The sequence below is a fragment of the Symphodus melops genome (genome assembly GCF_947650265.1).
Source record: "Symphodus melops genome assembly, chromosome: 11".
NCBI classification, from domain to species: Eukaryota; Metazoa; Chordata; class Actinopteri; order Labriformes; family Labridae; genus Symphodus; species Symphodus melops.
Window position 1 is genome coordinate 19,982,942 of NC_136701.1, and position 24,348 is coordinate 20,007,289.

The 24,348-nt window shown below is 39.0% G+C and overlaps 1 protein-coding gene across 8 annotated transcripts in view; it reads right to left on the reverse strand.

Moving 5' to 3' along the window:
* Positions 1-2,845: 2,845 nt before the first annotated feature.
* Positions 2,846-24,348, reverse strand: part of nrxn2a (neurexin 2a) — a 120,344-nt gene continuing 98,841 nt past the window's right edge. For 6 of the 8 annotated variants that reach the window (XM_079355421.1, XM_079355419.1, XM_079355420.1 and 3 more), the window contains 6 exons: positions 21,815-21,996; positions 13,540-13,711; positions 10,112-10,201; positions 8,439-8,767; positions 6,588-6,672; positions 2,846-5,380 (listed from right to left, as the gene is read on the reverse strand). In XM_079355421.1, the coding sequence (XP_079211547.1) occupies positions 4,578-5,380; positions 6,588-6,672; positions 8,439-8,767; positions 10,112-10,201; positions 13,540-13,711; positions 21,815-21,996 (1,661 nt within the window). In that variant the 3' untranslated portion in view covers positions 2,846-4,577. The remainder of the gene's footprint in view (positions 5,381-6,587; positions 6,673-8,438; positions 8,768-10,111; positions 10,202-13,539; positions 13,712-21,814; positions 21,997-24,348) is intronic. The other 2 variants (XM_079355423.1, XM_079355422.1) reach the window with 1 other exon arrangement.

Genomic DNA, 24,348 nt, shown 5'->3' on the forward strand with positions numbered 1-24,348 from the left:
AATCAGTCAGGTTTGGTTTGCACGTAAGCCAATCATGGTGAGTCTGAGAGGAGAATGTTTGGGTTGCAGTAGCAATGATTGGCTGAACACTTGAATATTTACAATAGTTACAAACTGCCTCTTTCACAATAACATAGCCTACTATTTTATTATAGGTGAAATTGATGCTTATAGTGTTATATAACTCACATAAGCTCTATTAAGGGTTAAAATAAGATCTTTTTTTTATTGTAAGCCTTTAAGCTATTCATAAGTGTCACAATGTTGAACTCCTTTTCTGTTCCATTTTGTTTACATTTTCAGGAATGCTTCATTCCTCCTGCTGTCCTAACACAATTTATCTGCTGCTCTCCTGCTCCTTGGACTCTCTTCAGAGGTTGAAGGGAAATCTTTAGGGAAAAAAAAACATAATCACTACTACTTATCAGTCAAATTAGCACTGTAAAAGACTAATGCATTATTACATTTTCACTTGAGCCAAATATAATCCTTAAAAAAATCTAGACTAATCTAACCATCTTATTCCATCCTTGGTGGGCAGTTTTTTTTGGCACCTTTCAATTTCAAAACATTCAATCACTGAGCTTTGGCAACTACAAACCGTCAAAGTCAAACAGAGTCTCATTGTTGTCCAATTCTCCAGGTGTAAATATTCTGAAGTTTACTCTACTATTTCTCTTATGTTCATGTATATGAGGGAGGTCGTTACTTAATGTTCTAGAAATTAGGAAACATGAAAACATAAAATAAGGCTCCAACATAACTTGACCAATTCAACAATAAAATGTTAGTTCATGCAATTAACAATGTGCAACAACCACAAATGTTAATACAAATAGCTTTGTAAAGCCCTAAGTTCTAAACAGACAGTTCACTTTCCAGGTCACGTTCTTAATACTTACAATATAAAGAAACCCCAGCTGAAGGTTGGAGAAGAAGCAGGTCAGAAAGAAAAAGACTTGGCGGTTGTCATCTGGACTTCTCTTGTCATTGTTGTTTTGCCTATTTGAGCTTGTGACATCCCAGAAATGCTCAAAAGTGGCTTATCCTATCCCGTAACCAACCTTGTTGATACCTTATGTCAGCACAGATCAGACCTTACCTACACCAGACCAGCACTGACACCGCTCCTTGCTCAGCCCACAGAATTGTTTGCCCCCCAGCACAAGCAGGCTAATGGGACAGGCGACCATACTGGTTTGAAATACAATCTTTCGAAATTCTTGTCTTTTAATGTTAAACCTCTTCGGTTCTTGAAGAAATTGATGGCTGTGTTTGTGACTATGCATCACATCAATCTGGTACTCAGTGACGTCGACCGGGGTTAACCTTTCGTTTAATCCTACAGTTCCTTTTGTCCTCAGCAGGGGGTAGTCAGACAACACTATTTATGAAAGTGCCAACAAACGTGCAATTAAAACAGTATTCTGGTCAATATGGATTATTTTAAAAAAAATAAAAAAAAGTTTGTCTCATTATGCATCTGAAACACAATGTCTGCTGTAAATTATACATACACTGTTAAAATGAAAATCATGATTCTTTTGCTGATATGTTGTAAAACACTACCAATATCATTTTTGGCATTATATAAGCTCTCTTATGCTTAAATGATACTTGTTTTTATATGAAAGCAGCCCTGCAGCAATTAAGTATAGTAGTACTTAGTGATACATGAGACCGACAAAAAAAAAAAAAAAGACATAAAAAAAAAGAACATAATAGTGCCAGCTTTAGTTCTTGAATCAAGGCCTCAATGCACTAGTTCACCAACCAGTTGGTTACTCAACATTGGCAATACCAACTATCTATAGTCTGTATTCAAACCATCAAAGCTGCGCTGCTTCCTTTTCCAAAATGCAATGCGCTTGCATCTTTTCAAAGATAAGTCCTTCTGGAAGAAACAACATCTTTGTACAATAACATTTTTAACTATTAAAATGTTGTACATTGACAGCATCAAGGGATGTCCTTTGGAGAAGGAACATTACTTTTTTTAAATTTTTTAAATTTTAATTGGCCTTTTGATTTGCCCGAGAACGACAGGCTGTATGGAGAAGAAAGAGTGAGGGGTGACATGCAGCAATAGGCTGAGGGTTGTAATCCAACCCAGGGCTGCTGTGTCGAGGGCTGCAGCCTCTGCATAACAAACTGAGCTAAACCAGTACCTAAGTCCAACAGCTTTTAATACACTGACTTAAAAAAAAGATTGCTGGTCCACTTCAGCCTCTCTTTGATCTTTTTTTTTTTTACTGGAGCCACGAACTTGATGGCAGCAGTATCGTAATGTGTAGAAAAAACCCTTACACATTTCATTTCATAATAAATAATGGACATCAAGGCATTACTAACACACCAGCGAGGAAGAGACAGAGAGAGAGAAAGAGAGAGAGAGAGAGAGAGACGGAAGGAGAGGAGATGATGATGAAACTCCAGTGTAAGAAGCATATAAAAACACATCATAGCCTGCAATTTGTGTGAAACGGCGTCTCTTCATGTTAAACATGCTAACTTATCTTGTTAGCAAAGTATGACCCGTGTAAAATTACATCATTGTGAATTCATTACGTTTCTTTTGTCCAGCAAGCTTAATTATCAGTCCACAAATGTATGCAATAAGTGCAGTGTATAAATATTTGAAAAGCAGAAGCTGGGGAAGGAATGGGATGCACTTAATTTACAACAAAAGTGCAACCTGAAAATCTCACTCACTTCAAATTCCCCTGACCTAGATACCTCTTTATTTCCAATGAGTATGTGAAATAATATCTGAGTTCACTAAAGAAAGGCACAGAAAGAGTGTTTCTTTGTGAATCTGCAAGAAGCAACACACAACACAGGTGTGTACAAAGTATATAATCAAGTGTATTTTCATAATTATCCACGTTCTGTACACATATTAATCCATTTCACATGAACACTATACAATAGCAATGAGTGAGGAATGGAGTATCTTCTGAGTGCTGAGCAGCTCATGTTGAATGGCACTTTCATAAAAAAAGAACAAGGAATCACAGAGCATGAATAAGTAAATGTAGACATAACTCAACACAGAAAATGGCTTTATATTATCAGATCCATTGAGTAACAGATTCAGCACATAAAAAATGCACAATGCAACAAACATTTGTTTGCTTTGTCCTTGTGTTTTCTCTGCATTATCTGAACTGTAAAATGACGCAGAAACAGAAGATGTTTGCAGCTATCAGAGGAAAGTGTGCTCTTCTTCTGGATTGAAGTAAAAGGCAATCTAAAATGTAACGTGTTAAGAGGAGTGGTAACAAGATACATCGAAATATCAGAGAAATATCAATACAATTCACAAACCTTCAATTATTCATCTCATAGAAGTATTTTTGTAACTATAGAAAAAAAAACAATACGTTTGGCTGCTTTACAAGGAATATCTATGTCTCAAAGATATGTTTACATTTTCCGTGTGCTTTTGAATTATCCCATGACAGTTTGGAGTAAGGAAAACATCAAGAGAGAGCCAGCCTCTGTTGAGGCGCCTTGGTTCTCCCTTTAATAGAAGAGAAACACTCTCGTGAGTGAATCCCCCGTATTCCTGTTAAGTTCAGGTTCTGGTGGTTTTGATGTCGTTGTGGAATCTGTGTCGGTCGGAGGACGGCAGAACATCTCAGAGGATTCTTCTTCTTCACACCTGTTCCCCTGCATACACAAGACTTTCCATATCTGCTGACCTTCATATGTACATACTAGCAATGTTAATGGAGAAATACCTTCACTGGTGTCGACTGACTTGTTCACAATTATTCCTACTGGGAATGGCATGGCAGATCAACTGTGAAATCTCACATAGTTAATGCTTATGATCCATCATACTATACGGTTTGTTAAGGTGACATAATCCCTTGAAAATGTTGTACTTTTCACCGGGAGAGCTAAATATCATGCTTCACTTATGATAGTAAATCCGCAACATAATACCATCTCTTGTGGACAGATCGAGGCAGTGTGACTGGGGAATTTTAAAAGCACATGACATAACAGGGACGCTGCAGAGATGATGTCTTATCCAAATAAAGGCATTTCTTTTTCAGTGGAGTTGGAATTACCGGGCTGCTCTCTGCTCATCTACCGTAACAATTCAATAACTGGCCTGTTCTGCCTCATATATCATAATGGGGACATAGAGACTTGAGATAGAGCATTACAAAGAAGTACAAAGAAAACATTTAGGCAAATCTGTCAGGATGTTCTCAGCACTTTCTTCACTGCACCATGCTATATACAAAGCCAATGTGAATGTGCCTCTTAAACATAAAAAAAGATGGTTCTCTAACAAATAGTCGGTGAACGCTGACTGAGTGCACGTTGTGACGTAGAGGATGAGTCAGATCTCGTGCTGTTGATGAGGTTTTTTTTTTTTTTATTACGAATAGGAGCTGAGCAACCTTGAATCTGGAGGAAAAAAGTCACTGTTTAAAGTAATGCAGTTTCTTTGTGCAGTTGAATTCTGTTTCCTGTGAAATTTCTCTGACAAAACAAGGGAGCAAAATGAAAGCATCCTCTCTCACCCTCTTGTTCCAGTCCAAATTTGCCCTCATTGTTCTCTAGACGTAATATTCTTTGTCCTTGTTCTTTTTGCCCTTTGTGATTCCCTTGGCCACGGAGGCCGTTGGTGTGCTTTTGTCCTTGACCACTGCTCCGTTGCCCTCCACAGTGGAATTGTTGGCAAAATTGTGGCTCTGGTCTGACTGGTAGGAGCCCTCGTCCCGGTTGCGGTACTTGTACATGGCATAGAGGAGTATAAGGATGCAGAGAGCAGCAGCAGCCACAATACCAACAACCATCCCAGTGGTGCTACTGGACTCCCTGATCACCTCCACGGCACCCGGTTGGCTCTTTTCATCGGAGACTGTGGGGTTGGCTGTGGGCACATGGGGAAAATTGGGGGGGTAAGTTAGTCCTGGTGTGTTTCGGGAGGATGGGGGAGCAGGGGGCAGAAGCACCTGGTCACGGGTGTTCATTTTGCCTGCAGGGATGTGGAGCTGGTCAGGGTTGGTGGTGGGAACATAAGGAGGTAGGGGGCGGGGTTTCTGGACTCCACCCTCACCAGAGGTGGGAGGTGGAGGAAGGACTGTCCTGTCAGTGACCATGGGAGAGTTATTATTGTAAAAGTCCTCGTCATCTGATTCCGTCATCTCCCCAGAGCCGAAGGCCGAGACCTCCACAGGGTCACCACAGTCCTCCTGGTCCGGGGGGCAGGAAGGATGAGGAGGGAGAATCAGGGACTCTTTGGTGGTTTCAAGTGGGGAGAGGAGGGTAGGGGGAGGAGGGATGACGGGGTAACGGGTGGCGATGGATGGGGGCTCAAGGGAATCCACTGTAATAATAGGCAACACTAATTCACCTCCTAGAAAGGAAACAGAAAAGGTAGGGGATCCTAAATTAGAACAGCATCATATTCTGACTGTGCTCATTAAAACAGAAGCACAATTTGCTCATTATTGAAAATATTCTTCTGTGACTCAGACATTTCATTTGTTTTTTGCTAGCTTGTTATCAGTGATATCAATTCCAATCACGCAATGCTTATCTTTACATTAAAGAACTTGTGTGCGTCAACATATATCGAAAGAAACGCTGTTTTTCTTGTGTGCAGTTTTAGCTTCTTACGTGAAGCCAATGTGTGGGTGTACAGATTAAGAATGTTTCAATACTATGCAAATGCAACACAGTAAAACAAGAACATTAAAGAGCTCACATGTAGACACAAAAATACAAGATGGCCCATAAAAGGCGGCAGCTGAATCGAGAGCATACAACAAACAAGACAGACAGAAGAACAGTAAATGAAATTGCCATGCTGCTGTTTGCACATCTGGAAGCAGGGATCAAGGGGGTGACAAGAGAAATCACAGACAGGTTATTGAAAGAAGCACAAGTGGAATATATATTGAATGCAACCCATGCGTCTTGTGTGAGTGTACGTTAAGTCATCAAACAAATCCCACATATATCATGTTCATAATAAAAAAAAACAACAAATATGATCCATCATCTTTTAATCTGACTTAGATCCGACTCTTGAGGTCAGAATGTCCTCTGGTTGTTGAGGAATATTTCAGTCTGCAGAGTTGAGTTATTTATGGCCACCAGACTCTCTTTCATCATTATTTGAGTCACGCTTTGCAGGGCCGGTCAACAACAAACAATTCCGATAAGGTCAGATTAATAATTGAAGCTACCATAATAAGGGCACACTCCTTTTTAAGTTCCACAGCTTGTTTCTGTCACAAGCCTGATTTACTGTCCACAGTCAGACACCCATAATGACCGCTGCACTCTGTATAGAGATTGTTTCTGTCCATTTAGTAACATACAGACATGATTTAAAAGCAAATACACAGGATGAATGGAGGGCTGGTATGTTACAAGTATCCAAATGAGGACAGCTGTTTGACTGAGCCTGTGAATAAATGAGTGTATAATAGCAGCAGAAACCTAAAAGTAATAGGAGAGAGATAGTTTGGAGATAATGACTGACCCATTGTCTGCAGCTCTAGGTAAAGTATCACCACTGGCTACAAGCAAATCTTTTCCCCCCATGCCTGACCCACCTGTTCCTGGCTCACACTCCTCCAGGTCCTCATCATCACTCGGACACTCGGCTGATGCCACTAATATATCATCAGAGTTCTGGGGCTGAAAGGAAACAGAGAAGTATTCTAACAAACATACATTCAACACATCCCCATCTTCTACAATTGCACTTTTTTTTTTTTTTTTTACTTGTGTGTTTTCCTTTGTTGGCTGTCCTATTTGATGAAAAATTGCAGCACGCAGCAGTGTACTCCTCCAATGTTTTTGCTCGGAGCAACAAGACTACAAATCCACAATGTGCCCATATGCAGCTTTTTTTTTTCTCTCCCTCAGCCCTGTGGCTGACTCTATGTGTTTACAAACAGAGAAGGAGCAACACTGTTGGAGAGCAAATACTCAGTGGAATATGTCCATGTTTTTGTTTCAGCAATTATAATTTGCCTTTCATACATATTCTTTTTGAAAAACATCACTCCAAAGACTGAATCCCACATGCAAAATAATGCTTTCAACATGTCAGAATATGATTTAAGGTGCACAAAGGGTGCAGAATACCTGAGCAGAGCAGGAAATGAAGGTTCCTTAATGGACTACTTGGATGAATTAAATATACAGAGAAGTCCGTTTGAGAGAAATTGGACCAGAGAGAGTTACATGTACAATGCACTTTTTGTTTTTACTGGAAAAGACAGCAGGATTGTCTTTGAAGCATCAGGAATTCTAGTACAAAGGCTGAAGTCCTTCCAGATTGGCAGCTTCAAGTATCTGGATTCATATCAATTGGTTTGAAATGATGCTCTGTCACGTTCTCCTGTCTGGATGCAGCATTGTGACTCCTCGATGTGTGAAAATCTGTTTTTCAAATGTATTCACTAAAAAGCATTGTTTTGCATCCAATAGTAGTGCAAAAATATATCCAGGCCTGAATATTGTTATCATTAACATGATCATTTTCCACTTAAAATAAATGATTCATTTATTGAGTTCAAAAACACAGAGAACCAAACCTGCAGTTCTCTCGTGATAAGTGATGATTTTATTTCCTTTTTTTATGACTATAATTTGCTAAGATGTCTTGTTTCTTATAATTGGTATCACATCATGGGCAGAGACATTTCCAATATCTTAATAAAAAAAAGAGCACTGGTGAAATTTAGAAATTCAAATCTGTCCCAACACACGCACAACTACCATTAACCCACATCACAAAAGATGAGTCATTCGCTTTGTTTTCTGAAACTATTGCGCCCTTTGCCCTCTGTTATAAAACTTAAACATCCATACTTTTTACTCCTGGAAATAGAACTTAAACCTTCATGTTAAAGCTACTGTGAGAGACTTTTGTTTGTTATAAATCTTGGTCACCCCTGTGGACAAAGATTTGCTCATCTTATCCTGTACATGCAGAAGAGTAATTCTGTCACGCACACAAATCCTCCTGCTGTCTTGGACTTTTGCAAACACACCACTCAATGCAGCAGAAACAGTAAGTAAAGGTACTTCCTGTCTGGGAGATGCAAAACGCTTTTCTGGCATGCCTGGCAAATTGTTTGTTTCTTGTCTGCTTTTTAAACTTACTGTCGTGTGTTGTTGTCCAGATGTACTGTTTTACCTCTTGCACATGCTTTCCAATGTGGTTTTATACTGCAAATGGTTTCAACCTATAGGACTTGAACTGAACTGAACTGAACTGACTGGCATCAAAAATAACTCTCTTTTTGCTGATGGTGTTGTTTGCTCTCGTCAGTCATAAAGAGGCATCAGAATAATGTTTTGTCTCTTTCATAACCAAAGTAAAACTCCCCACAGAAGGTTTAAGTTATAAAACATTTCACCTCTAACGGTCTCTTTAAATATTCCTCTCTGACCTTTGAGATGCTCTCCCTCAGGCTGGGCGACCTCTGCCTGCGAGTGGTGGTTGTAGCCATAGTGGTAGTGGTCTCCATGATCGTGGTGGACATGTCAGACACTGCCAGCGGGGTGGCAGAGGTGGTGTCTGTGGTCATCACGGTGAGTGAGTCCCCGACCAGACGCAAGTTTCCCTCCACCTGCACGCTGGGATCATTCTCTGCTGCCAGCTTGAGCACCTGGAGGCCATTGTAGTAAAGGCCTGAAATCTGACCCTGGAAGGGCCGGCCCTTGTCCTGGCCACCAATTTTAATGGCTGCCTGGCTATTAAAGATGGTCAACTGTCTCCCTAAAGACATAGACATGAAGAGAGAGACAGAGGTAGAATAATGGAGAAAACAGTAGAGCAGACATAGAGGAGTCAAATGGAAGAGCTAACACAGAATTTGGACCAGGTTTGCTTTGGGATCATAACATTCATAGGTAGAAATGTAGGATTTAGATTTAGATGTTAATTTCAAGGGGGGGAGGGTTAGTTAGCAGAAGTTTATATGGATCAGGTGAAGAGTACAGCCTATATTTAAGAGGCTATTTAATTGTATTGTTGGGGTGGGGGGGGGGGAGTTTGTCATTTTGAATTGGCACTGACTTAACAAAGTGTCTGCAGGGAAAAAAAGACAGATGGTTTTTCAAGGAAATCTATTTATCTCTTAACTCCAAAGCAGACGGTGCAGGGATGCACATCGTATGGCTTCTTTTACTCAAATGGCCAAATAATTAAGATTGCAGTCTTACTTTGCTTAAGACTATCTACTTTTGAATAACACTACAAGCCCCTCCTTCCTCCATAAATCCTTCCATCATTGGCCATTAGCTCTTTGAAACACGCTCCGCTCTGGTTTCCCTCTTGTCCAATTGATTCACCTCCTCAAAGATATCTAATGGCACCATTGTCAGTGGCTTCACTGATAAGCAGTGTAACATCATGAGAAAGGACTGCAGTAATGGGCTCTTCTCAGGGGAATACTTATTAGCAAAGTTAATGGCTGCAAACAGTGATCTGCTTTAACAGCTTGTCACGGCTGTTTTGTCAGAGGAAAAGTCTTGAGCTCGGGAGTCTGACATGGCCTTTGTAGTACAAGGTGAGACACCACAAGGTTGAAGGGAACAGGAAGGGAGAAGAAGTTCATCGGGTGCAAACACATCCAGGTAGCTATGACGTTTTATTTTTTGATAAATTCCTGTTTAATAGGATTGATTTTCTCACATGTTCGTTTTGATGGTGTTGATGGCACACAGCATTTGTAATCATTTTTATAATTACACACAATGTCTAATTACACACAGTGGTTAAGAGGGTTATGTAGGGTTAGACAGGGTTATGTGTTTTTAGAAAATCGGTTTAAAATCTTTGTTAAGATGCAGTTTTTCCCACAAGATGTAAGGATGACAAAGAACAAACAGCAAGTACGCCAAATCCCTTTGACGGGCCTTTTTTTGTAAAGCATCTACTTAAAGCTTTATTGTAATCATAAAAATGTACAACCAATCAAAAGTTCCAATTAAAAATGAAGGCATACATCTCTGTTACTGCATCTTTGTAACCCCTGTCTTCTGGCTCTGCACCTCTCATGGGGAGAAGGTTATTTAGTGGTTATTTCAAGGATTAATTAATCAATCATTTAATTTTTACCTTTATCGAGTAGCCACTCGTCAACTACCCGACCGAGTCTGTATGGGATTCTTTGTCTAGCAATAGCCAGTCGTTCATTATCATAGTGTCCTTCAAAGAATTTGGAGAGACAGATTAAAGGTTAAAGTCTGCAGGCTGAAAGATCACATGGTTAGATACAGAGTTATAATGGCTAACAGGTTTAACAAGTTATCAATTTTAACTCGGCTGTGAGTTAAAAGAAACTTGTGCTACACTTAGTGTTATCTAGTTATCACTAATAACAGTGTCAACGCTAGTTAGAGAAACGTTTAGGCTATTTGTAATGCGCTACACTAGTTAGTTTCATTTAGTCCATTTAGTTCATTTAAGCAAAGCATCATCTTCTGTAAAAAAAACAATTACAGTAAAATATCAAATCATTTTAATGCCAGTAAAGTTATTTCAGAAAAAAACAACAAGAAAGACTTAAAAACATTTATTTACAATCTCTGACTAGAATCATGATAGAGTGCCAAAGTCTTGCCCCACTTCTCTTCCACAAAGTATTTTAACAATGAATTGTAAAATTAACATTATGTTTTTAGCCCAATCAGATGCCGACTTGCATCTCTATATAATAAGCTCATCTGTGACCCTGAATTTGACTCCTGTTGTTTTTACAGATTTTCAGATTTTATTATCAAGTGCTGGTTGAACGCTGAGCTATTACAACCATTTCTTGTCCACTTAAGGAAGATTAGTTTAAAATGCAAAGCTACATTGTGGAATCAGGGCTAACCATCCAGACTGCCCTCAAGTTGGCCATGACTTCAGCTCTCTATTTAAGACATGCAAACACAGTGTTGAACCAATGAAAACTACCCCGGGAAATATACTGTTGGAGGCAAACATTTAAGTGTGTGGTAAAGTTTTAGACAAGTTCCATGGTTTGCTTAAAACAACGATATCTTATCTGTATGATTTCAAACAGGGCTTCAATTAGACACGTGCTGCTTCTCTCAAGTACTTTCTTCTCTGTAACATGTCTGCAAATGTGCAATGTCACTTACTTTACAATGTATTGTACTTAAATGTAGTTGTTTTCCTACACAGGAAAAGATTCTCTACATATTTTCACGTTACCTTAGTGACAATAAAGTCAATTCTGATTCTAATGGCGTACATGATTCTGTTCATCTCAAGTCACCCAAGAAACTGAATATACAACCAATACCTTTTTGTTGACGTTGACGTTATTTTTTAAATGATTTCATTTAAACTAAATCAAGTTTTATCCCTGTGGATATGGAAAGATAATGTTTCCAAATAATCTATGAATAATGAGATTAGGGGGGTGGGGGGTATAATACCATAGAAGACATTCTAGAAAAAGTGCCTGTTTGTAATGTACCTGGGTGACACAAACAGGTGGAATCATGTTGAACCCACATATTGGACATTAAAAGGTAACAATAAAAAATTTAAAACATTACAGTAAAACCTTTACGATGTTGTTTGAAAGCTATAAACCCCAGAAAGTGGAGCTCTAGGGTACAGCTCATGGGGATCCTAACAACTAAACAAACAAAAAGGACAAGTATTAAAGTCTAGGAAATAAAGGCAGAGTCTAGAGAGTTTAAGTGAAGCTAACATTTTAGCTAAAGGCTTTAATGTACGGGAGGTGTAATCGAGGTATGAAGCTGCAGGCGGTGACCTTATAACACTAATGTTAGGTTATATTTGATAATATGTCTAACTTTGTTTGTTTGATGTCCATTTTAAGCGTTATGTTTCCTAAAACACCATATTGTCATCCGTTCTGTGTACACTTTATTAACAGCTAATTCCCCCTCTTTAATAACGGCTGTTTTCACTTTATGCATTCTCGTCAGAAATATTTTTAAAAAACACTGATTACTCAGAGGGGGCTGACAAATAATGCAGGACACACACAGCATGCGCATCAGACAGATTTTATTCATGTGTGACTGCAGCATGTGTGTGCCTGTACTTGGAGCACCAGCTGGAGGCAGACGAGAGATTCGGTTTCCTCCCGCTATGCCAGCTGGTGCACCTGTTCTAAATAAGGTTAATTTGTGGATTGGTTCAGAACAGGTTAATGCACAGCTGGCCGTGATCACATTATGTATGTTTGGACTCAGTGTAGTATATTTGGTTTGGTGGGTGCATAAGTTTGTGAACTTTCAACTTTCTTTCTGTTGCTTGGAAATGTAACCTGTCTTTGTGTTTCTTCGATATCAAGCATTTTGTCTGTTAGCATTTTCTAGTTTTCGAATACAGTTTTATTTTGCATTGCAATGAATACAATTATTATAAGTCTAACAAGTGTTCTTCTGAACAGCTGGATGCTTGCACCTGGCTGTTTTGTTCCTAAATGTTTTCAGGCTCATTAATGTCACAATCTGAGATTTGTTTTAAATCTAAAGTGCATCATAAACAAAATGTATTAATGCTGTTTGTATTATTATCAGTATCAAGGCTGATTATTTATAATGCCTGAAACTACTGCCGCAGGGTTGATGTCAAATAGCAGTTAGCTCATTAAACCGACCTTGTTTATGTTAGCACAGTAAAAATTCTTGATAAGTCATTTAACTGTTCAAGGACAGCAGGATGAGATTTATGGCCAAGAAACAGTACTGACGCATCAGGAAAGGGAAATTTTAACTGACAGTTTACAGTTTCAATTCAGTCCAATCCATCAATCTGTGCATGCAGATGAGACAAAATGCTAAGGTGACCTTTCCACTGGAATGATGTATGTAAATTTAAGCATATACAAAACTAAATTGCCAATGTCAACAAGAATTTATCAGCTGAATAAATAGCACCACATTCAGAAGTGTAAGTCAACACTGTCTCTTTAAATGTAGTGGGTTGGCTCATTAATAGCAAACAGATACGACATATAACAGGATATCAACAAGAGAGAATTATAAAATTATCTCTTGAAAATCTGCATGTCCATAACATATTCATAAAGCGGCACTTGAAGAGAAGCAGAACTAATTTACTGTTTCAGAAAACATTCTTCTTATCTGCTTCTCTCATCCGTCACCGGCTGTCTGACAAACAGGCAGCACAAACAACATTGGCTGATGACATTTGTTACCTTGTGAGATATAGTTAGGAAGCCAGCTGGGGGCAAATGAATCAATTTCAGATTATGATATTGTTCAGCCAATATGCCATGTCCAATTGTATGTGTGTGGCAACTTAATAGTTATCGTATAGAGCCATGAAATGGCTAGAAGGGAAAACTGATTTAAAATAAGCCACAAGGCAATTTTCCAATTTTTTTATTTTTGTTCCATTTGCAAACAGTATATTTCCCAACTGCTCATTTGAAGATTTCATGTTAAAAAGGCAGCCATGCAATCCTCTCGCTAATCCAGATGCGTCATGCTTCCTCTTTGTATCCACATACATTTTCACAGCAGTCTTACCTGGAGGGTAACGCTCAATAACCGGATGGTTGTCCACCTGGAGCGTGGCATTACCACCGCTGCGTGTGAAGCGTACAACATGGTACTTGCCGTCGTTTACTAAGACAGCTGGCTCATCAATGGTGATGTCATCTGTCCCCACGTTGAAGATGACGCCAATCTTTCCTTGATCCTGCAGATGCGACAAGAAAGAATTTAGAAGATGAAAAAACGAGACTTTTTTCCCTTTAAAAATGTGTGAAACGATGGAGTTTCCACATACTTTAGGGAGTGTCTATACAGAGCCCTTGTTGAAGCAGGAAAAGAATATCTTTAGTGACACAGACAGTATGTTTGCCTCTTTCTTTAGGGTTCAGTGCCATTCTGCTTCAGCAGCCCGCTCAGGTTTCTCGATGTGGATCACTCTTGACAGAATCCTGCCGCTTCTCTTTTGGTTGACCAACTCCTCTCCTTGTCAGCCTCTCCCAGCTCCTGCCAACCTTCCTCAGAGATCAAAGCTGCTTCAGGAAGCAGCCTTTGGGTGGCTCTGATAAAAAACTCTGCCAACACACTGTGTGGGGTCTCTTGTTCCTGTCTCGTCTTTGCAAAGTCTCTAACTTGTACTCGTTGTAAATGCAAGGTCAAAGTGCGATGGTGGTATTTCAGAAACAGTACACGATCCTGCAGCAGTACAGAGATCACCTCACTCTTTTACTCTGCTCCCACTTCTCCATGTAGTAGGACAGAACAGATGTTTGTTGCCATTTGCACATGAACAAAGATATTTCCTGTCACCTATTTTTCTAACAATTTTGCTGCGCTCTCATCTTTTACATGTATCTTCTATTTTGAATCATTTTATTGCAACTAAGAGAAAAACTCAACAAAGGAAAAAAAGTGAAGAAGAATGTCAATCCATTATAATATGATAATATGATAATATGTCATAGTATTTAATAAGCCTGGAGGTTGGGAGCAACAATCCAAATAACAGCATTGAATGCCTGCATAGTATGTGTCACATGCACGCGTGCACAAAGGTTTTACCTGCTTACAAAACATCAATATTAGAGTGTCTTTCAAGCTTTGTAGTTTCCTCCATATCCTTTGTCTCTGGGCGCTGCTCTATAAAAGAGTCGGGCGGTTTTTATTTACTTTTATTTATTCACTTTTTATTCTCCACTTCAGCAGCTGCTTGCACTATATCCCACCTCAGAGGAAGTAAACGGTGAATTGGCTGGTGTAGTGTTTTATTGAAATGAAATCTCAGAGACAGCTGGGCTGCATGGCACACAATGTGCACATTATTTACTGACCTCATAGACATGATGTAAATATCTTCCACAGTGGGTCTGGCATTGGATTTCATGGCTGTACAGTCAGGACTCACTTCCACAGCTCACTGTGCCATTTAATATAACTGAATGTTCCCTTTCTTTCATACCTCTAATATTGCATTACTCACTGGCAGAACAAAATGTCAAGTATGTGGACTAGAAAAAAATCTTTTCTCGCCTTGATGGCGGCTGCTATTGTGTGATGTAAAACCTGTCCCTGAGCTTTACTCTCTCCCCATAATCATATGTAAAACCCTTCGAAAAGCCTTTTGAATTTGACATAATTATTCATGCTGTCACAGTTGGTGTTAAATACAGAAAGTGTTACATCCTCAGAGACCTTGAACGTCTCATTAAAAATATGATCTTAAGCTTGAAAAATTAGCCCTCATTATATTTCTTTACTAAAAGAGTTCTGCCACCAAACCCAGCTGTGACATCTTTCCTTACCTTTCGAGAACCCAGGACGGGGTTAAGGTTAGTGCAACTATCTGTCGGAGATTTATGACACATGAACTACAACTTGATAATGAGATTCACACCAGTCAAACATGATAAAAGCCCTGCATGACAAATGTCTACTGACTCACAGTAAGTCACTATGAAGCTAGGTGTTCATTAAGGACAGTGGCTCACTGAGTAAGTCAGCATCAGTAGATTACAAGATCCAGTTGAAAGAGATCTGCACTCACATTTTATGATCCACTGTGAACCTGAGTATCTCTTTTATCTAATATCATTTATATTTTCCCCTTTATATTGTAAATACAATTGCCCGCAGAAAAATACTCACCTTAAATGAACTTTTTACATTTTACATTTTAAAGTGCAACAACCTGGACTTAACCCAGACTTATCAGTTTGATTTAGCGCTTTAATAAACGATAATATATTGTTATGTTCGAAAAACAGATGCACGAATTGGATGTTAGATCTAAGTACACAAAAGCCTATTTTTCAGTGTTATTTGGAGAGAAGAAAAAACTAGAATAAATTAGTTACAATGTGTAGTTTGGTATGCTACACACACACACACACACACACACACACACACACAGTATATATTCCATATCATTAGTTGTATCATGTGAAGATGCAAAACGGTTGGAGGCGTGGTAATACTCTGTAATAGAAGGTAGAGCTGCATGACTAACTACATCTCCGTCCTCATCACACTATGACGTCTATGCAGGAAACACGTTGCTATGTCAGAATTTATCGCAATGAAAGAGAAATATCATTGTATTTAAATAAGCAATGCTTCCTCTCAGCATGAATACATTTAACCAGTTGGATGGTGCCTTCTTTTTATACTGTAGCATTTGGATGGAGTCAGAGGGAGCTTAAGCTAGCTACTAGCTACCCTCAGGTTAACTGGTGACATTAAAGTGGTGGACAGAAACAAATCGTGGGGGATTTATTTGGATTCAGAAAAGACAGGTCGCTCGAACAGGTTCATGTGTAAAGCATGGAGATGAGCAGCTAGCCGTATGAACTGTGAGCAGTAGTATGAGCTCTTCAGCTCAGATTTATCATAATTAAGCGACATCACATAAGAGGCAGGGATTTACTGAATATTAGCACTGCGGTGATTTGGTCGTAGACAGAGTGTCAAAGATAATCACATGTTATGATCACGTCATATGTTAAAAGAAATTAATTTGATCATGAAGACCGTGAAATTGGAGTCTGCGGTGTGATTCTGAGGTATGAGATTGAACAATAAAGAAAAACTGTCAGCTGTAAACTCCTGGTCTTGGTGAAGGGATGCATATTGTGAAAAGTTCCATTGAAGTTGTCCAATCAGATTGCTTGATTGGAGCAAACTGTTGTATAATGTAACAATGTTATCATTGCATGTTTTTTTTTTTGTTTTTTTTTTTTATCATGCAGGCTTAATAAAAGGATTCTTTCACCTCACTTTTCCAAAAAAGCAAACTGATACAAATTCATCAGGCAGCTACATAATACAGCCTAAGGTCATGTTCATCCCTCTGTCGTCCTCTGGAAAAACAATTAAAATCTCCAGGGCTTTGAACAGTCTGCCGGGGGCTTCATATGGTTTCAACAAAAGAGTTGCTTCCATTTTGCTAACTCAGTTTTAGAGCGTGATTACAAAACAGCCCCAAAGCACCTCCAGACAGCTGGCAAAGCAACAGCCCAGCAGCCTGGCCTCTCCAGTTCATGTTACTCTTTTCTTTTGCAAGCAGCTACTTAATGCCCAGGTGTTCAGGAGGTATAAAGCTAGTCAGGTACATCCTTATGAATAAGCCACGTAGTCGCCTACCAAGCTGTTTCAACATCAGTTCTGACACAGAGAGCTTTTTTCCTCTGAGCATTGCCGCTCCCCAAAGCAGCTTTCACAGAGGGAGCTCAGACCTGATCTGAGCTGCAGCCTCCGCTAATTCACATTAAAGGAGAAGGTTTCATTATTCTAAGAATATGTCGATGTAAGGATTTATCTTTGATGAGATGAATAAAAAAAGAATGTGATTTTGCTATTTTTAGATCTATCCCAGACTGGAAAGCTAACCTTATTTGACTCTTATTTATCTGCAGGTTGCAGTTCGTTGCAGGCTGACTTTCTCACTACCAGACACATTTCTTTCACTGCAGTGATTTCCTTACATGCAGATGGGAATTCGTATCAACACTGCGGGAAAAACATGTAGAAACTTTCTATCAATCCTTCTCCCATAAGAATCATAGAGAAGCTCCTCATCATAATCAGCACTGTGATTGGTGTGTATGGCTATGATGTAAGAAACCTGGTAAATAAAAACAGCTGGAAAGCACTTTTTGAATCCTCAGGGGGAAGCTAGCCATCTAACTCTCGAAAGACAAAAAGAAGATGGCTGGATGGAAGAAAACCCAGATCATTATAAATAATCAAAAGTCTTCAAACTGCTTTCTGCGCCATCATGTAAGCTGCTTTTTTAATTCCTTTGAACTGTTTCACATTTCCCAAACGATCAAAGGCACCTATTCTCTCTTCTATCTGAACATTTCTTCTTGTTATTGTAAAACGTATTTTAGCTGTGGGGAAAAACTGCGCTTGCAAAAAGAAAAGAAAAAGAAAAGAAAAAGAAAAAGGACCTTTTAAAAAGACAAGTATTTAGGAAGCACAGCACACAACATCAGACTTGGGAGCTAACTTATCCATCATAAAAGTGAAATGAGGAATCTGACGCACACACAGTCAAAGTTAGAAAGCAGAGGGCCTTTGAGAGTGTTGAAATAAATACATTCATGAGCTCTCTGTGATGCATTTTCATTCCTGCACAGGACTAGAATGTTTTCCTATTCAGACTTTACATTTGGAAGCCATATTGCTGAAGCCATTGCCTAATATAAAGGCATAAATAATGTAGCAATGAGGGCCACACAAACAACATTGAATTACTATTACTTTGTTTACCCTTCTGTAGTCGAAGCTCCGATGTGGAGAATGGTTCCTTTAGCATATCTAATTGGTTATGTTTTATCTTTTTCAACACTCATTAAAATAACCAATTTATAAACAGCACTGACCTCTCTTATCTTCTATCTGGTACATACAGGCAAGGACTGAGCATGTGGTTTTCAAAGCTAGTTATGCACAGTTAAGATGAATAATGTGACCATTAATATTTCAATTGCAATTTCCTAATACAACATTGTTATGTTATGTTAATTGTTTATTTTGACAAGGACAATGTACAATTAGCTATACCAGAGTTAGCTATAAGCTAATTTACATCTGTAGTCCCTGGGCAGGAGACAAAGACTATGCCTCTGTTAAGAGACATTTTATTTGTTGAATATGGAATTACCTGTGAGTAAGAATTATTAATCATTAAATCCCTGACAATCATACTTTAGTTGTAGCTTTAAAACCTTCATGACCTTCATGAGTCATGTGAAGATCTGAGTTATCAAAACACAATGATGCTCTGTTTATACCAGGCACATGTACACAGGTATATTTATCATGATGTCAAAGGCAGGGTTGTTACTGTTCTTCAGACACAGTTTTTTTAAGATTTTGGTTGAAATTGTCTTTAGGTCCTGACTTTATAAATGACCCATGTGCTCTGAAAAAGGAACGGAGAAAATCTGTCATCTGGAGCATCTCGACCAATGTCTGCCACGAGGTACCAATCTTAAGAACCAATCATGCCTCCCTTCTCATTCTCTACCTTGAGTGCACTAAAACAAACTCAAAGCCTGTCACCAATAACAGAGTTCATACAGCGAGTTTGTCCTTGACCATTGTGAGTAGTAAAATAGTCCAGGAATTATTAAAACTCACATCATTTGTTTCCTCAACTATTTTCAACCCTCCCATGCGGCTTAGTGTTATTTTAATCAGTGCACCACTACTTCTCTCTGTCTTCGACCAATTTCACAGTCCCCTTTTCTTTAACGGGCAGGTCAAGATATAAAAAACATTGTGACGAAATGTGGAATTAATAACATACATAAAAAACATGTACAGGAGATGACAACTTTGGTCTGCTCTCAAAAGGAAGGTGTGATAGCATGAGGCTTAGTTAGACAAACCAAAAAAGACAACCTCAACATCCTCTGCGCTCATTTTTATTCCCCTCTGCTGAGCAGTAATAAGGTGTCAAAGTAAGCAATCTGTCAGGGTGCAAGGACTTGGCAGATGCTTGGAAAAAAAAAAATCTATTCAGCTGGCTTTGCACGCAGACAGAAGTCTTTGCATTTAGTAGCTACAGTTCAAGGCTGGCAATGTCAGTTTCACACTTTTTAAAACTGGAAATACAATTTAAACGTTTGAAAAATATTCAGAAGGTTTGTGCTTTTGTATTGCCTACATTCAGAAACTGATGAAGTACTGCAGGAGTCAAACTCTCTTTTTTAATGTTTCAAACATGTTTTATATGTTAGTGGTTATATTTTTTCACTGCCCTTTATGAAGGTCAGAGTAAGCTGTCGTAACAAACAGCAGCATGGAAGAGTAAATAAAATGGCCTGAATAATACTCACTTTTATGATTACATAAGTCTGAAGCCAAAATACATAAAAACACGTAATTTTCTGAATTATCTCACGATTACGGGGCAGTTTCTGCTGATTCCTTGAGATCTCCACTTTTTTCCTCCATGTGAAAACACTAAATTTCCCGTTATAACAAATTAATTTATCTTATTATCTAAGGACAGCAAACCTTGTTTTTCTGGATAGCGGGACAATTCAAAGCAATCTACAGAACAAAGCAAGAGACCGGTGATAGGTCAGACATGCTGTGCTGTCATAGTCCACACTGGCGTGATAAGGTATGCCTATTTCTCTTTGTTTTGTGCTCTTAAAACTCTGCAGATACGAGTTAATTAAGTCAAAATGTCGAAACAACCAGAAATGATTCGATCATGGAAAAACAAACTCCAGAGTAAATATAATGTAAGGATACAAGAGCACTTTGAGTTTGATTCGGTTAAATGACCTCATGTCTTGCACGTGTCAATACAAAGTCAGAAAGAGGCATGGGCATTTGAGAATGGAATTTTAATTCTCCTTTTTTTTTATCAGATCTGCCTTTGTCCTCCATGAATAGCTTTATAAATATGTGGGCATTACATTGAAGGTCAAACATATTTTTTTTTTCATTGTGAAAAGATTTTAAAACATTTAAAATGCTTAAATGGTGATTCCCTTCAAAGACGCTATTTGTGATTTAGACTTCATTATTTGTAATAACTGTGTTAACATCTTTGGAAATGTGATGACATCAGACTGTCTGCTAATGAGGGCCTCACTGGAGTGGTGGTTTCTGCCCTGAGCTTTGACTACAGGTGTGAATGTAATAATTACAACACTCACAGACGTCTGACAGATGTCCCCTCTGGTCTTCATCTTGCCACGTCTGCCCTGCAGCCACAAGCTCAGAAGGCTGATTTCCCTCCAGAACACTGACAGATACTGACAGACGCTGGCAGAGTCACTCGCTTCCACCAACAGATATGTGCACATCATCACACAAAACATACGCTATCTCTGATCACTGACTTGTGCTTTATTGTTATCTTGATCATCTGAGCTCATGATTCATTTGTACTTTATTGCGTTTGCACTTTGTTTTAACTCAACATTTGGCCTGAGAGTCTGTTAATCAGCTGATCGCTCGGGCTCTAATGACACAACAACGGCTCAGTCAAGTTCAAACTTGAGATGAAAAACAGATCAGAAGGGGTTTGTCTATATTACAGTAATTTCAGTTTCATTGTTGTTAATAATATGTTCGAGAACTGTTCTGAAGTATCACTTCTCTCAAGCATCCTCGTGTGCTAACAAAGGAGGCGATCGCAGTTTAATGTTGTCTCTGATGAGTTTAGTTTGGATGTAACATTTCAATGATTGCGACTGGAAATGTTTGCTTGACTGATTCGTGCCAGCCTAAACTGCTGAAGAGACATCTGAATGTGAAGATACATTGTGTGCTTTATTGCCCTTAAAAATTCAAGCACTAAGCAGGTTGGTTTAATTCTCTGGCTTACATAACTTCATACGTTTATTGATCGCTGCAGTACATATGTGGACAAAGTTGAAAACTGATCTTACAGTTTGTTGACGATGTTTGCAGAGGAAGGGTGGACTCATTTCCGCTGCTCCAGTTAGCTGCAAACTTCACATTGTCCTGATTTTTATTGAGATTTCAGGACTTTTTTTTTGGACACTGCTGACATCGTAATGATAAGAAATCATAAGAATGCTTCTTTATGCAGAGAATAATCTACACTCATCAAAAACAAAACAAAAATTGCTTCCATGAACGAAGCTTTTGTCGCATAAATCGGAGTCTTCAAACAGCATATCTGACCTGCCCTCTTTTATCAAGTCACTGTTTAAAAAGCAGAAAAGGAGTAAGCGCAAAATATCACAGATCTTAACAGTGAACCTCACCAATCTCTCTTTATGTATACGTTAGGTCCAGAAACTCTGAATCGTATCCTTACTATGTGTAGCTGAAGGTAGTCTCCGAGCCCGTGGGTGCTCTCCACTCGCACCAGGATGGCGTCCTTCTGCTGGGTGCTGAAGCCAACGGCTAACCTGTCGGCTCGGGTGCTCGGCCGCTCGTTGGGGGCCCAGGTGAACGTGATGAGAGCGCCGCCCTTCCCGAAGATATATGTGGTCCCAGCTGTGCAGAGACAGAAACAGATGATGAGAGATATAAAAGACTCACTTATCAAAACAGTAAAACAAATGCAACGTTTGTGTTGAAAGTATTTGTTGTCCTTTTTAGAAATTACCCGTTTGACTGAACGACAGCCCCTCGAAAATATTTTTTTGACCTGATTAAAGCTACATCCTTAATATTAATATTATGACTTAAATGTGTCCTCTCACAAACCCACGGTGAGTCAGACTCGCTCCACCATGCCGCTCTTCACACAAACTTATCAGTCATTTTTCAAAACAACACAGCAGGCAGTGATGACCTTAAACCAGGACAGATTTAACACCTCTTTTTTAACTCTTAAATCACACTTAGTACCTCAGACTTTAGAGTGTTACAGACTTTGATGAAGCTCTGTATTCACTGTGAGAAACTAACGGCCACAGATGAGCGCTAAATCTGCAGCTTTAATTCTTGTGATGCTAAATCATGACAAATGCTCAGGTACAGTTTTGACCTGCAATGATTTGGAAGAATATAGCATATTGAATATTGCCAGGTACATTTAGACATACAAGGAATTTGACTTGGTGCAAAACTATTAACAAAGGAAATAAAACAGAACGAGAACACAGAAGGAGCATGAGATTTATTACCTACATCTTTTCATATTTGTGGTATTCACTCTTTAAACTATATAGTATTGTATACCAGTACCTTAAAGGATCTCATATTAGCTTTCACAGAAAGCACCAACGCCCTTCTCCTCTCAATGACCACACAATCTACTCTATATCTCTGAGTGTCGAAGTCATTTTGCCAGTTTTGGAATATGAAGACACACTCAACACCCGCCTCACTGCTTCTGTCTCGATGTGTTTCAATGCCTTACATCCTCGTGTTACCACAGGCTACAGATTTCAAGCGCATCACTGTGACCTGTATTGATCTGTAGGCTGGCCCTCATTGGGTCAACAAAGAGAGCCCCACAGTATTGTGTTTATTTCCAGGGTTCTCATTGGTAAACTCCCTCGTTAGCTGAACACTCTCCTGTCTATAAATATTTCAAGCCACTCAACCAGATTTCAAAACTGGACTGGATTGAAAATCCTGAGGTTTAGGGAAAGAATGGGGAAAGTCTGCTTTTAGTGTTGCTGCACGCATTTCGTAATATAAGCTTCAAAGGACAGCTAAACTGCCCTCGATGTTTCATATGGCTTTTTTTAAAGGACTCATGTTTGAAATGGAACTGCTTTCAAATGTGAAATCATTCAAATTGACTTAGTTTGCAAGTAGGATGTGTTTCAGTGTCTATGCCATTGTTTTTAACTGTGTTTATATTTATTCTGGGGTTTTTTGTGTGTGTTGCTGCAGGGCACCCCCGAAAAAGACACATCGGCCTCAGAGAGTCCTTCCTGCTAAAATAACGGATAAATAAAAACACAAAATGAAGACAGGAAAGGCACATTACAAGCACAAAAACAGCATACATGAGCAAAAAAGCAACATCAATGATCCTCAACTCAAACATTAATTACTCTCAGATCAGCACTTTAAAAGCTATTTTATAGAAACACACATACTGAGGTTGGCCTCTCTTGTGTACATGTTTGGACTCTTTGTGTTTGTTGCTGCTACATTTCTGGATGTTTGTTATTATATTTAGTTGGTCCTGATAACGGACCTTGAGCTTTATCTAAGAGTCCACTTAAAGATGAAGATAAAGAGATACGTTTGTATACAGTCCAGTTCACGCTCATATAACGTGTGAAATAGGTAAATGATTCATGTGAAGTGTCTGTTTGACAAAGCAAAGATTTCATCACACGGATCCTCCTGTTTGTAGAGAACCTCGCGAAGCAATCTTACACTTTGATCTTGTAGGTTATTCATGTGCACTAAAAAAATAAAGGCCCGTCGCCTTGAGATAAATGAGACCCATGGCTGTTAATTCATCATCTTAAATCTTATTAAGATTTCTGAAATACAAGAGAAAATCCACGCCAGGTTGTATTGAAACCCGCTTTCAAATCAGACACCTTTTTTCTGGATGAGATTAACTCCTAACCTCTCAGACACCTCTGATTGTTGTTTCAACTCATCCAAATTGTGAGTGTGTTGGCAGGGCAACATCTGAAGTTTTCAACCAAATCTCGCTTTAAATGAAAGGAAACTCTCAGGCAGTGAGAAGAATAATGACTCTCGATACAAAGACAAACTGCTCTCTTCAGATATAACATTTTAAGTCACAATAGATGTGATCATTCAAGCCGTGACAGCGTAGATATGAAGTCATTCTGACACAGGGTACAGCAGAGACCACAATTACCTCTAATAGTATACTTCAAATAATGCTTCAACACCTAAACCATA